The 14,885-nt window shown below is 42.4% G+C and overlaps 1 protein-coding gene across 2 annotated transcripts in view; it reads right to left on the reverse strand.

Moving 5' to 3' along the window:
• kcnab1b (potassium voltage-gated channel subfamily A regulatory beta subunit 1b) overlaps window positions 1-4,489 on the reverse strand; it is a 46,014-nt gene extending 41,525 nt beyond the window's left edge. The window contains exon 1 of one of the 2 annotated variants that reach the window (XM_034104567.2): window positions 4,204-4,489. In XM_034104567.2, coding sequence (XP_033960458.1) covers window positions 4,204-4,457 — 254 coding nt within the window. In that variant the 5' untranslated portion in view covers window positions 4,458-4,489. The remainder of the gene's footprint in view (window positions 1-4,203) is intronic. The other variant, XM_034104569.2, reaches the window with a different exon arrangement.
• Between the last annotated feature and the right edge of the window lie 10,396 nt (window positions 4,490-14,885).

Consider the following 14,885-nt stretch of genomic DNA (forward strand, 5'->3'; position numbering starts at 1 on the left):
CCTCACCTCACTTCTCTGCCAGTGAATTGCATGCTGTTCCACGGTCCGTAGTGCCTTTCTGCAGCCTTGAGTCTGTTTTGGTCACTTCGCAGTTTTTTGAGGAGCTTTTTGAGTTTTTGTCGGGAACGTTTTCCCTCAGCTTTGTTTTTGGACTTACTGCGGCCAGCCAGCTCCCTGTCGTCAGCACCTGCCTTGGACTACCTTCCTTTATTAAACACATTGAAACTTTATTTTTGTCAGTCTCTGCTTTGGGGTCCAAGTAGTATCCAAACTTCACATTTCATTTCCCATGGTAATATGGCTAATATGTTTATTTAACGTTTTTGGGGCAATTTAAATGTGTTATTTTATTCTCAAGATTTATATATCATATGTTGAAATAGATAACTGCAGTTCAAAATAAAAAAGTGAATTGCCTAACATTTTTGTTGTTGAATTAATTAATTAATTAACCTCTTAAGCCCCACGGACCCGGTTCGGGGCGCTGAAATCGCGTCATTTGCAGGAAACAACGTCTAAGGAACCTTAATATTTAATAAACTATGAATATTTTATATCCATATAACGGGAAAAAACTTTTCCAAAGATACAAACTCGCGACGTTATCAACAAAAACGTACATCAAAACATGTGGCGCTAGGTAGCCTACAACACTAACATGGCTTACCTTGGTTTTGTCTGGTCAAAACTGGTCTTCAATGGCATTAAAACGATAACAACGATGCTGTAGTTAATCCATAGGTTAATATCCAATGTGTCTGTGTCCCCTTTGAAATGTTCTGATAATCTATAAGCAATAAAACTGCAATTCCGTTTTAAAATATCAGAGCAGGCCATTCCTACGCTCTGTAGCAAGATTGAATGCGCAAAGACGTCACCTTTTTTAACATGAGTGTGTGCGGGACGATTCCCTTCGATTCTATTGGCTCTAACGGTCAGAAAGAGATGTCACATGTAAAAATCGAAAAAGGGGGGCCAGAGATAAGGAAAATCGACCCAAATGGCCCCAGAAGAGGTTTTTTTTGCTAAATCTGTCTAAAAAGGTCAAATATCACTTGTTTTGCATTAATCTTGATACAGGGTACTTATTTGTTGTAATTTGGATTCCTAAAGCTTTTAGTCTACTAACCCATCATCCAAGGTTAGTTTTCACTATAAGTACAAAATATCTTTTGGACGGACACTATAATTTACAGTTTTTTACCATGTTCAATCAGAATTTTCTTTCAAATAAAAATCATCTATTGACTCTGACTTTTCTACATCCAACTCACAGGTTTATCATTACTTTGAGAAAAAAGATTATTAATTTAACCCTTTTAGAAGGGAAGATATGGTCATTTGTTCTGGGAATGTCATTTTCGAGCCTGAAACCTGAAAAACAGGCTTGGAGCTAGGCAAAAACATGAAAAAGTAAAAAAAAAAAATATATATATATATATTTGGAGCAACTTAATTTATAAATGGTTGTCAACTTAAAGACTTGTGTTCACAATGATGGTAATTAAGTACATACAACTTACAATTAATTTTAAATAATGTGGAATTGGAACAACTTCATTTTTTTTGTAATAAACTTAAAAACTTGTGTTTATGCTACCAATTATTAAGTAAGTGGTAATTAAAAACACCTATGATTGTAGAAGAAAAGCATTCTCCCCTAACTCAAATACGTTTGTTGGCTTAACACAATTTCATTAGAAGTTGTCATAACTCAATAAACATTGATGCAATCTGTTGCGTTGATTTTCTTTGTTGAGCCAAAGCATTTGTTTTTAGAGTGAGACACAACAGTCACAGTAACTATGCGCCACACATTTTTACTCGACAGACAACATGCATGAAAGGCTGAAGGAGGATTTGATTCTAATTTTTTTACTGACGATGCAAGGTCATCATCATCATCATTACTATCATCATTCTTTAGCAACAACACCAAAAGCATACATTTCGTCATTATGACATTTCCCATTGGCATCATTATTAGCTTCTGCCATGACTTCATCTCAGTTTGAAACCTATGGTGACACTGATGAATGCTGACGTGCATTATAGCAGCACCTACAGAAGCCTAGTGACCTTATGCAGCTGCCCAGCAGGAATATGTCCGTATATCAGAGGCGATATTCAATGACAGAAGAAAGAGGATGCAGAGATATTTATTTTCGAATGGTCAGGCTTATACATTCAGTATTGAGGAAATGTTAATGTACCTGCAGAATTCCAACCTTAGGATAAACGACTTACCAGCTCAATTTGAGGTTTAGCTTTTATGTTGAAACCAAATATGCTTCGGGTATCAGCTCAATCGTAAATGCACTGGGGAGATGGTTGATTTTACAATGAAAGACAAAATACATACATACATACAAATACAATTTAACATTGTTTTGTCCCATGCATGCAAAGATATGTACAAATAAGTAATGTTATTATGTTGTCATCAGTAAAGCATTAACTATAGTGCCAAAACGATTTAAAAAAAGGCTACTATAAAATAATTTGTTCAACATTTTGGGATATAGGCTTATTAGCTTTCCTGCATAGAGAAGAATTTATGTCACTTCCGTATGTCGGTAGGCTAAATTTGAAGCTAGATTTGGCAGGTTTTAGCTAAGTAAAGTGAGAAGACTGGAATCAGGGAAACAGTTAGCTTGGCTATGGTCAGATAGTGTTTTTTGCTTGGAAAGAATTCTGTGAAATGTCCCGTAAGTGGCAGCCAAGAGCTGTTTAAATTCACAAAAAGCCAAGGAAAGGAGCTTCAATGATTCCTTTCATATCTCCTTTAGCATAGAGAACACTACTATCCTTTATTACAAAAAAGTAAACAATACCAACAGTACCTTGCAACAGCAGAATGGACAGCAGAGGTACCATTATGCTGTACATGTAATTGGATACATTGAAACCATCCTGCTTAGGAGGTGGTTTGAAAATGAGTCTTAAATTGAGCAGCATTGAGTTTTTCACTGTAGGCTATATGTTTTAAATAAAGTCACTAAAGCTCAGTGTTGTATTAAGGTACAGTCAGTGTTTTGCTAGCTGTTTTTATCTAGCTAATAAAAACAGCTAGTAAAGTCAAGCTAGTCCATGAACAGTTAGTGGAAGATTCAGGACCGTGCAGTGCAGTGGCTCTCTATCACAAATTGATGATTTGCTTCATTAGCTACTTCTACGCTTTCCCAATCACCCCAAATCATGCAGGCCAAAAATACAACTTTACAAAATTCCAAAAAGATTTTGTTGCAGTAGTACATCAAATTCCTGTTTCTATCAAAGTCTTGTGAAAATGTATACAATTTATAATTATTCGTTTTTTTCTAGTCAAAGCTTTTGTAATTGTCCTCACCTCATCTGTTGCAGGGTATACTTCCTGTTGTGATGTTTGCCCCGCTCACCTGTGTGATGTCATTTGGATAATGTGTTTTCACAGCCAGAACTTAGCAAAACAATACAAATAAGTGTATTTTGAGTAATGTAAGTGCAATCTTAGAACAAGCCCTCAAAAACAGTAACATTGTAATTGGACTAACTAATAAATGTAATTAAGCAAATGTAACACACCAGCTATGCACCCATCAAAAATTGGATCCTGAAAATTGTCACATTTCAGAAACCGTCCAAAAAAACGTATTTAATGACATATCATCACATGCCTCATTACATGTTCAATCCCTCAGTCGTTATTCAGTACTGAAACCTGCAGCCAGTAAATATAAAGCAGCATGTCTGATCATGTCTGATGGTGGCCTCATGCGCCTCGAACGTCAGGTCTAATTGTGGATGGGAATTAGTGCCGGGTCTCACTGTGCAGAAAATAACTCTTCCATATCAGGAGGTGATGAAGCATTGGGTAATAAAGAGGACAGGGACCCCGCTGAGCAGAGTAAAACTTTAATCTTTACTTCAAGTGGTTTATAAATGACACCAATTAGAGGAAATTGACAAACAGCTGGACTTTGTGCTTGAACTCAAATCACATCAAGATCCCCAAAAAAGTTGCAGTTCATTCAACAGAATCAACATGATAAGCTGAAATTATGCAAAATATAAGTCAATATTAGTGCATGCTGTAAATCTCTTACATTATCTGTTATCTATATCAGATAATGCAGCGTGGCCTTAATGTATGGTATTTATGCACTGAATGTATTTGAAATCTGAAAAAGTGCATGCACCATTCTTCAGAACAAAATATCCTACCTGTACACCATGCTGGCTCTAGGTTGTGCAGATGCCTGAAAATAATGGCTGTGTACATAAAGCTCCTCCAAACCCTGCTGCTCTCGAGGTCTGCTGGCGTCAAAGCTTCCTGGAAGGCAGCTGGTGGGGCTTGAGGGGTGAACCCTGGCTCCGGCCCCCTGCCTCTGCTGGATGGAACAGGGGAAGCGATCCAGCCTCGGCCCCCCTCTCTGCCTGGGCACGGGGATCTCACTGCACGCTGCCTTGAGATACATGTTTGAATCGACCTTGTCTCCCACAGGCTGATGACACACTTTCTTTAGTTAGCTAATCCTTTTCAATATATTTAGTCTTGCTGTGGAGAGAGTGTGGCCTAAAAACATCTCCATGTAAGTACAATGCAATGCTAGTCATGTGGAATGATATCAGTATTAGTTTGCTACAGAGCTTTAATGACCTGGACCAAGAGAGATACAGTATACCTAACTTTGAATAGATGCATGGACAGAAAAAGACAACAAAATAAAATGCTCACATTTAACACACAAACTATAACAGAGGAAAGTAAAGAAAGGAGATCAGAGACATCTGCGTGCCATACATGTGACGTCAACTTGATTCTTAGATGATTGACAAAATAAAGACAAAGGCAGCTTTTGTTTCTGTTCCTGGCGGCTCCAGCCAGAGAAACCTGTTCGTCTGTGAGGCAAGCCAAACAAAGCAAGAGGGGTATTTAGGTCAACGTGTACATTTCAGACATATTTTCTTGATATATCTGCTATGTTTGGCCAACAGCCAATTACAGTTGCAGCTGAGATCAATGTCTAGTCCAGCAAGTTAGTAGGTGCATGATGGCAAAAACAGAAATGCAGCAACACCAGGATCCTTTGTTTTGAGGAAACGGAACATATGAAACCTGATATGTAGCACTCACACATTGAGCCAGGTAACGAGTAACAATAAGATAAGATAAGATGGACCTTTAATAAGCCCCGTTGGAAGTTCAGTATAGTTTAAACAGCAACAGGGTAAGATTGAAAAACAGGACAGCACAGAATCACACAAGATTAATAAAATGAAAGATAAAATAAAAATGATATACAGGTAAGAAACTTTTTAAATAAGAAATGAATTACATGAACATAATTCACTGAGAGGATGGCCACAACAATGGCTATTTTGTTGGTAGCTGTACATGTCCCCCAGGGGTATAGTTACATTTACTCAAGTACTGTACCTTTTTTTGTTAAAATTTTGAGGGATTTGTACTTTAGTATTTCCATTTGATGCCACTTTGTACTTCTACTCCACTACAATTCAGAGGTAAATATTTTACTTTTACTGCACTACATAAAGGTAGAACCTTTAGTTAATTTGCTGATATGGAATAATGATACAAAATATGATCACCACTTAAATACGATTTAGGTTGCACCTGGATTAAACTCACATGCTACCCAGCAAATAAATAAAATAAAGTCATTACAATTATCCATCTTTACCATCTTGATAAACACATTAAAATATAAATAATTATAAACTTTGAGTACTTTTACCTATTTAGAGGCCAATCATTTTGTACTTTTGCTTGAATAACATTTTGAATACATTACTTTGACTTAGTTCTGACAGAGTATTTCTACACTTTGGTATTTCTACATTTACTTAAGTACAATATCTGGTTACTTATTCCACCTCTGATGACCCCAGACTTAAAGGGGACCTATCATGCAAAATGCACTTTTTGATGTCTATTATACATAAATATGTCAACAAAACCCTCTCTCTTTTCCTCCGTACCCACATCTCTAAAAACGGGGGTACAACGGAGCTGATCCAGATTTACGTCCGATATGACGTAATATCGGAAATGTGGACCCACGGCACAATCAGAAACGTTGCTATCAGAAACAATGCCTGACGTGTTTTGGACGTAATATGGTCTTTGTTTACATTAGCAAGCATCGCTAACACTCGGAGCTAACCTGTACTGGAGAGAGTATGTGTAAAAAAACAGGAAATAAAAAAAGGAACTCAGCATTTGAGCTCCATGCTGTTTCAGAAATAATCCTTGACGTGGTTTGGAACATGATATGGCATTTAATCACAGGAGCATAAGCTGAGTATCTCGTAGAATTCTGAGCAGGCATTAGCTCCCCTTCCTCTTTTTTTTTTTTCAAGCTAAGGACCCCAAACCTGAAATTCTCTAACAGGGCTGAAATAGAGGGATCTGGATCTGGATCTGGATTAATACTGAGCAGAACCCAGAGGTATCACGCTCAGTGGGGGATGGATGTTCCCCGCTAAATGTCTCTTAAAATTTGCCGGAAGCACTCCATGGTTTGTGCGATGACAGCTTCTTCTGGTAGCAAATTCCACTCTCTGATTGTTCTCGGAAAGAAGGAGTATTTAAGAGTGTCACTAGTTGCGGAAATGTGCTCAAAGTTCAAAGAATTGGCTTTGCGGGTTGCACTTCTTCTAACTGGCTCTAGGTACATTGATGCATCAATGGCTGAGATGTTATGGACAATCTTGAAGAAGAGAACCAAACGAGCCAATCGCCGCATTTCACTTAATTCCACCCAGTTCAACCGCTTGAGCATTTCTGTGACACTGCTGTCCCATTCATAATCTCCAAAAATGAATCTTGCACCTCTTCTTTGTACTGATTCCAGGGCATCACTGTCTTTATCAGTGTAGGGGTCCCAGACTGAGCTGGCGTACTCTAGTTTAGAACGTACTAGGGCCACAAAAGCTGTCTCCTTCAGTTTCTGGGGACAGCGTCGCAGGTTCCGTCGTAGGAAGCCGAGCGAACGGTTTGTCTGTGTTACGATTTCTACCCCAAGATAAGGCTGGTGGGTCACCTCTTTTAACACCTGGCCACAGAGTATAGTTTTTAATGTCCGGGTTCGTTGATCTGCTTGTTCGTAGGATGTAGCACTTACTAGTATTAAAGCACATTCCCCAAGTGTTAGCCCATTCCTGAAGTCTAGTCAGGTCACCCTGTAGGTCTTCTTGGTCACTTCCATTTTTAATAGGCCTGTAGAGCAGGCAGTCATCCGCGAATAACCGCACTGTAGATGCTACATGTGACGGCAGGTCATTAATGTAGCATAAGAAAAGCAATGGACCCAGCACAGTGCCTTGTGGGACACCAGAGTCAACATGAACTGTACTTGATTTCACCCCTTCTACGACTACTTGTTGGCTTCTTTGCATGAGAAAGGTTGTGGTCCAATCAAGTATTGGGCCGGTTATACCCATGTGGGTCAGCTTTAGCAACAGGCGCTGATGTGGAACCGTGTCGAAAGCCTTTGAGAAGTCTAGGATTGCCACATCGACTTGCAATTTCTGGTCATGATATTTTGCCAGGTCGTGCATTGTGACTAGGAGTTGAGTTTCACATGAATGGTTGTCGAAATCCATGCTGGAACGGGGTGAGGACATTAGGCCTTTCCAGGTGATTCAACAGGTGTTTGCAAATGATGTGTTCCAGGAGTTTACAACATACTACTGTCAGGGAAACTGGTCTGTAATTTGCGGCGATGTGCCGGTCCCCTTTCTTGAATATAGGCGTAACGTTTGCCTGCAGCCAGTCATCGGGTAGATTTCCTGTTTGCAGTGACTGCGTGAATACGCACTTGAGCAGTGGGCCTATTTGGGGGGCCAGCATTTTGAGTATACGATTGGGTAGACCATCTGGGCCGCTAGCTTTGTTGATCTTAATATTTGCCAGTAGTTTGGTCACTCCTTGTTAGGAACCTTACAGACACTTGGACTCAAACGCACGACTCAAAAGAAAGTTTGTTCAAAAATAGTCTTTACTTTGGAAAAGTATAAAGTTCAAACAAAACATCACTCCTAAGAGGCAAAACATAGCAAAGCAAATTACAAACTAAATAAACTTGACTATGGTCGCAAAATACAATAATCTCTGGGCGAGACAAGCTGGCTCTCTAAATGGCACAAGGCACAAGACGAACTGGCACAGGACAAAGGGAGACAGGACTATTTATACATGAGGTAAGGGGGAACAGGTGGAAACAATCAGGGGCGGGGCAGACACTGACGATGGCGGGAAAACACACAAAGGGAGGAAGTAAAGGGACCTGAAATGAGACCAGAGGTAAGTACAAAATAAAACAGGAAGTGCAATGACAGGACTAGACAGGTGAACAAAAAGACTTGACTAAACATAAATCTAACCTGGGCTATGAACTAAACGTGAAACAATAACATGAACCTGATTAACATGACATGAACAATTTAGCAGACATGACGGGATGTTACAGTACCCCCCCCTCTAGGGACGGCTCCTGACGTCCCAGGAACTTCTGGGTGATCCCGATCAAAATCTTTAATCATGGCCGGATCAACAATGAAACTCGCTGGGATCCATGTTCTCTCTTCTAGACCGTACCCATCCCAGTCCACAAGGAACTGTCTTCCTCGCCCTCGCTTACGAACTGCCAGCAGTCTCTTTACAGCGTAGACGGGGCCTCCTTCTATCATCTGGGGGGGTGGAGGGGGTTTAGAGGCGGGTACCAATGAGCTCTCCCTGACCGGCTTGATCTTGCCGACATGAAACGTTGGATGGACCTTTAATGAACTGGGTAGACGTAACTGCACAGACACCGGGTTTATGATCTTCGATATCGGGAATGGACCAACAGACCTTGGCGCTAGCTTTCTCGACATGACGTGGACGGGTAAGTTCTTGGTAGCTAACCAAACTCTTTGTCCAGGGCGATACGGTGGAGCAGGTCTCCGGCGTCGATCCACCACCTCCTTCATCCGGCTGGCACTGCGCAAGAGAGCCCGACGAGCACCGGCCCAGATCCGGCGGAACCGACGGACCATAGCGTGAGCTGATGGGACCGTGACCTCGGCCTCATTGGCAGGGAACAGAGGTGGTTGGTAGCCGTGCACACACTGACATGGTGTGAGTCCTGTTGCGGAAGTGGGCAGCGTGTTGTGGGCGTACTCCACCCACATCAGGTGCTTGCTCCAGGATGCCTGGTTCTGGGAGACCAGGCAGCGCAAACAGGTCTCTAGCTCCTGGTTAATGCGCTCTGACTGGCCATTCGACTGGGGGTGATATCCTGAGGAAAGACTCACGGTGGCTCCAAGGAGATGGCATAACTCCTTCCAGAAACAGGAAATGAACTGTGGGCCCCGGTCTGACACAATGTCCCTGGGAAAACCATGAATGCGAAAGACATGACGTAACATGACCTCTGCCGTTTCCTTGGCAGAGGGAAGCTTGGATAGTGCAATAAAATGTGCCATTTTACTAAATCTGTCCACCACCGTCAAGACGGTGGTGTTACCTTCTGATATCGGTAGTCCGGTGACAAAGTCCATCGAGATGTGGGACCATGGCCGATGCGGAACAGGAAGTGGCTGCAGCAACCCCATCTGTGCTTCAGTGGAGGTCTTGTTCCTGGCACAGACAGTGCAGGCCGCAACATATTCTGCCACCTGCTTCCTCATAGCCTGCCACCAGAAACGTTGCTTGATCATGAAGGTTGTGCGTTTCACTCCAGGATGACAGGTGAGCATAGACGTGTGAGCCCAGTGTATTACCTGTGATCGAACGGAAACAGGGACAAACAACCTATTTCGTGGGCAACCCCTAGGTGCCGGGGTCTCACCATTTGCCTGCTTCACCACTGATTCTATTGGCCATGAAACTGCTCCAACCACACGGTTAGGTGGAAGGATGCTCTCGGGCTCTTTGGCAACAGGTTCAGGATCGTACAAACGTGACAATACATCAGGTTTAACATTCTGTGTGCCTGGTCTGTATGACAATACAAAATGAAACCGATTAAAAAACAATGACCATCTAGCCTGGCGTGAGTTCAGTCTTTTGGAGTTCTTAATGTATTCCAGGTTTTTATGGTCAGTCCAAACTAGAAATGGTTGCTCAGCCCCCTCCAACCAATGACGCCATTCCTCCAAAGCTGTTTTAACTGCTAAAAGCTCCTTATTCCCCACATCATAGTTCCTTTCTGCAGTTGTCAACTTACGTGAAAGGAACGCACATGGGTGTAGCTTGTTGTCCTGGACAGATCTTTGGGACAGCACCGCCCCAATGCCATCGTTGGAGGCATCCACCTCCACGATAAATTGTCTTCGTTGGTCGGCCACTGTGAGGATTGGAGCAGTCGTGAACAGTTTCTTGAGCTTTTGGAAAGCTTCATCCGCCTGTATATTCCACTTGAACATGACATGGGGAGAGGTTAAAGCATGTAAAGGTGCTGCAATGCCACTAAAGTTTCTGTAGAAGTTTGCAAAGCCTAAATATTGTTGCACCTTTTTCCTGTTGGTGGGAGGTGGCCAATTGGCCACTGCACTGACCTTCTCTGGATCCATCTGGATTTGATTGGCCGAGATGATGTACCCCAGGAAGGAGACGGTCTTGACGTGAAACTCACACTTTTCAGCCTTGCAGTATAGTTGATTCTCCATCAGGCTTTGCAGTACCTGGCGGACATGATGGGTGTGGGTCTCCTCATCGGGTGAGAAGATCAAGATGTCATCGAGATAAACGAATACAAACTTGTTGAGATAATCCCTCAGCACATCGTTGACAAATGACTGAAAAACTGCCGGAGCATTGCATAATCCAAATGGCATGACTAGGTACTCGTAGTGACCACTGGGAGTGTTAAAACCGGTCTTCCACTTATCCCCCTCTCGTATCCTAATGAGATGGTAAGCGTTTCTCAAGTCCAGTTTGGTGAATAGTTTTGCATCCTGCAAAAGTTCAAAGGCTGAAGACATGAGAGGGAGTGGGTATCTATTTTTAACTGTTATTTCATTAAGGGGACTATAGTCAATGCATGGACGGAGGGTACCATCTTTCTTATCGACGAAGAAAAACCCAGCGGCCGCTGGGGAGGAGGATGGTCTGATGAGTCCAGTTTTTAGAGAGGAGTCAATATAGGACTTCATAGCCTCCCTTTCCGGTGCAGAGAGAGAGTAAAGTCTCCTTTTAGGGATCTGAGAACTAGCCAACAGGTTAATGGGACAGTCATAAGGTCGGTGGGGAGGTAGGGACATGGCCCTAGTTTTGTTAAATGCTTCCTTTAAGTCCTGGTAACACAAGAGCACTTTAGTCAGGTCGGGATAATCCGAAATGGAGTCAGGCTTATGAGTGTGTTTGTCTTGTTCCTTTTCAGGTTCTGTGGAGAACCTAGGAAGGTCTGAACAGGTCAGCCTACAGCCTGGGCCCCATTCCTTAACCCTCCCTGATCGCCAGTCAATGATCGGATTATGTTTGATCAGCCATGGATAACCCAAAATCAAGGGGTGTAGTGCAAAGTCAAATAACTGGAATTTCATTTCCTCTATGTGTGTATTGTCAATGGTTATTTGGACAGGTTCAGATACATGGGTTATTTTAAATAATAACTTGCCATCTAAGGCACTGGCAGTAACAGGGGAAGTCAACGGAACAGTCTTGATGCATAGTCTCTTTGCCAAACTCCAGTCCATCAGACTTTCGTCGGCACCTGAATCGACTAATGTCCCCACAGTAATGTCTTGGTCACGCACTTGAATATTTACCATGGTCAATGAACGTGGAGGGAAATAAGTTGCAGAGAATTGGCTCACCAGCTGCATGGGTTCCTCCGGTGCAGCCGAGGGCGCTGGTTCCTTGGGCAAGGCTGAGGAAGGTGGACTGGAGCTCCATGGGTGTCGAAAGGCAGGTGAGTGCCCCATGTGGCTCGGAGGTCGTGCACTGGTTCTGATTCTCTCCTTCTGCCTTTCATGAAGCCTGTTATCAATGCGAATTGACATGGCAATGATGGAATCAAGATCTGTGGGTAGTTCATGGGGTGCCAACTGGTCCTTTATAGAGTCTTGTAGACCATTCATGAAGGCATCAATTAAAGCAGGGGTGTTCCACCCACTGTCTGCTGCTAGAGTACGAAAATCTATTGCATAGTCTGTCACTCTCTGTTGTCCCTGTTTGATCTGCATAATGACTCGTGAGGCTTCTCTGGAAGGTGATGAGTGATCAAACACACGGCTTAGGGTCTGGGTAAACATGTTCACTGACTGACATATGGGCGAGTTTCTTGACCACTCGGCTGTAGCCCAAGCAGCCGCTCTACCAGACATGTGGGACAACATAAAAGCTACTTTAGCTTGGTCCGAAACAAAGGCAGCAGGGTTATGAGCAAAATGTAGTTCACACTGTACCAGAATGGGTCGACAGTTACCAGAGTCCCCGGAAAACCTCTCCGGAGGAGCCAGGCGAAGCGTCGATCCAGGTGGGGTGGTGTGATCCGAAGCAACAGACGGTGGACCTGGCATTGCTGGAGTAGGTGCAGAGGAACCGGCTTTGAGGGGTGAGAGAACTTGCTGCATTTGAAGTGCCAGGTGATTTACTTGGTTGGTTACAGCTGATTGGAATTCATCCTGACGATCCGTGAGACCAATCATTCCTTGGTTGATGGAAGACAGCTGTTCAGCACGGAGGGTTAGCTTAGCATCCTGCGCTAACACATCGGCCTTGAAGGAACCGGAGTCGACTGAGTCCATTTTTTGGCCAGTTCGTTCTGTTAGGAACCTTACAGACAATTGGACTCAAACGCACGACTCAAAAGAAAGTTTGTTCAAAAATAGTCTTTACTTTGGAAAAGTATAAAGTTCAAACAAAACATCACTCCTAAGAGGCAAAACATAGCAAAGCAAATTACAAACTAAATAAACTTCACTATGGTCGCAAAATACAATAATCTCTGGGCGAGACAAGCTGGCTCTCTAAATGGCACAAGGCACAAGACGAACTGGCACAGGACCAGAGATGGGGTCGTTACTAAAAAAAAGTAATATATTACATATTACATATTACTTTAAAAAAAAGTAATATATTACACTACTTCGTTACTCTCTACATAAAGTAATTTGTTACTTTACTCGTTACTTTACTCGCAGGGCCTACAGGCATATCACGCAGACTGCTAAAGTTTCAAATGTTCTCTTTAGTTCAGTTTCCATTGTCGCATAAGACTGATCCAGATAGCTCCTGAATGTTTTCATATCTGACCGTGGCTGTCCTCTGTCTCCTGCTATCTGTGTATTTTGCACAGTCTATCTCTGCTCACGTTGTTGCGTCGGCGTGTTCTCCTGCGTGTTGGCCATGAGTTGCACTGGAGCCAGACTGGAGCACACCGCAAAGACTTCAGCCGAGCACGTACGAACTGCGCATGCGTAAGTGGCAATAACTCTCCTTACCAGCAGGCGGCGGTAGTGTGTATTCGTCATTCAAAACAGGCAACAACCGGAAAACAGAGAAGAAGAACAGACTACGTGTGTGTGATATAAATAAACAACAGCTATGTGCGTTAGCTTCACCTAGCATGTGTTCTTTGCAGGTGTTTGTTGAGGTTTGATTATGACTGATTTTAGAAAGTAACGAAGTAACGCGTGTCGGGGCAATGTTAGTAACTGTAGTGTGATTACTGAATTATAAAAGTAACGCGTTACACTACTCCATTACCGACAAAGTAATATTATTACAGTAACGCGTTACTTTGTAACGCGTTACACCCAACTCTGCACAGGACAAAGGGAGACAGGACTATTTATACATGAGGTAAGGGGGAACAGGTGGAAACAATCAGGGGCGGGGCAGACACTGACGATGGCGGGAAAACAACACAAAGGGAGGAAGTAAAGGGACCTGAAATGAGACCAGAGGTAAGTACAAAATAAAACAGGAAGTGCAATGACAGGACTAGACAGGTGAACAAAAAGACTTGACTAAACATAAATCTAACCTGGGCTATGAACTAAACGTGAAACAATAACATGAACCTGATTAACATGACATGAACAATTTAGCAGACATGACGGGATGTTACACTCCTTCAGTCGTGATGATCAGGTCTTCTATCTGCGGGACTGGATCTCCTGATATAGAGGGCTGGCTACCATCATCCCTAGTAAATACAGATTTAAATTGTTTGTTAATGAGTTCAGCTAGTCTTTGCTGCTACTGTAGAGGTCTTCACCCTCTCTAATAGGGGAGACTCCAATGTTGTCCGCTCCACATTCTTTGACATATTTCCAGAATAGTCTGGTATTGTTTCAGCAAGACTCTGGGTGAGTGTGTTTTCGATATAGTCCCAGTGTGCACCGCAAAGGTTATTTTGAACATGTTTCTTTTGTTTGCGGAAGTTTTCCCAATCACAAGTTTTGCCTGATCGCTTGGCTTTGTTGTATAACTTATTTTTATTTTGTATTTGGCGTTTCATGCAGTGAGTGAGCCATGATGGATGAATAAAGTGCAAGTTTGGTATTTTGAGCAAAACACATCATAGACATGTTTTTATATATTTGTATCTGAGACCCATAATATAGAAATATCATAATAGGAGACCTTTAATGCAATTTGAGCATGAACATGTATGTACCTTTTGTTATCTTCTACTTGCAAGCAATAAAAAGCACCCTTGCTCAGTTCAACACACTCAGGTTGCTGCAAGCTTCTTTTGGCTGATGACCGGTAGCTTTTTGTGGCTAATGTTAGCTCATTGTAGATAGATATTGCTGTGTAACTGACAATAGTTGATCAGTTGAGGGACTACTTCATTTGAGCTAATTATGCACTACATTTAAGCAAATTGCTGAAGTTTTTTTTTTAACTCTGACCTTTTTGAAGGACAACATCAACCTTATTCAAG

The sequence above is a fragment of the Pseudochaenichthys georgianus genome, chromosome 17 (genome assembly GCF_902827115.2).
Source record: "Pseudochaenichthys georgianus chromosome 17, fPseGeo1.2, whole genome shotgun sequence".
Taxonomy (NCBI): domain Eukaryota; kingdom Metazoa; phylum Chordata; class Actinopteri; order Perciformes; family Channichthyidae; genus Pseudochaenichthys; species Pseudochaenichthys georgianus.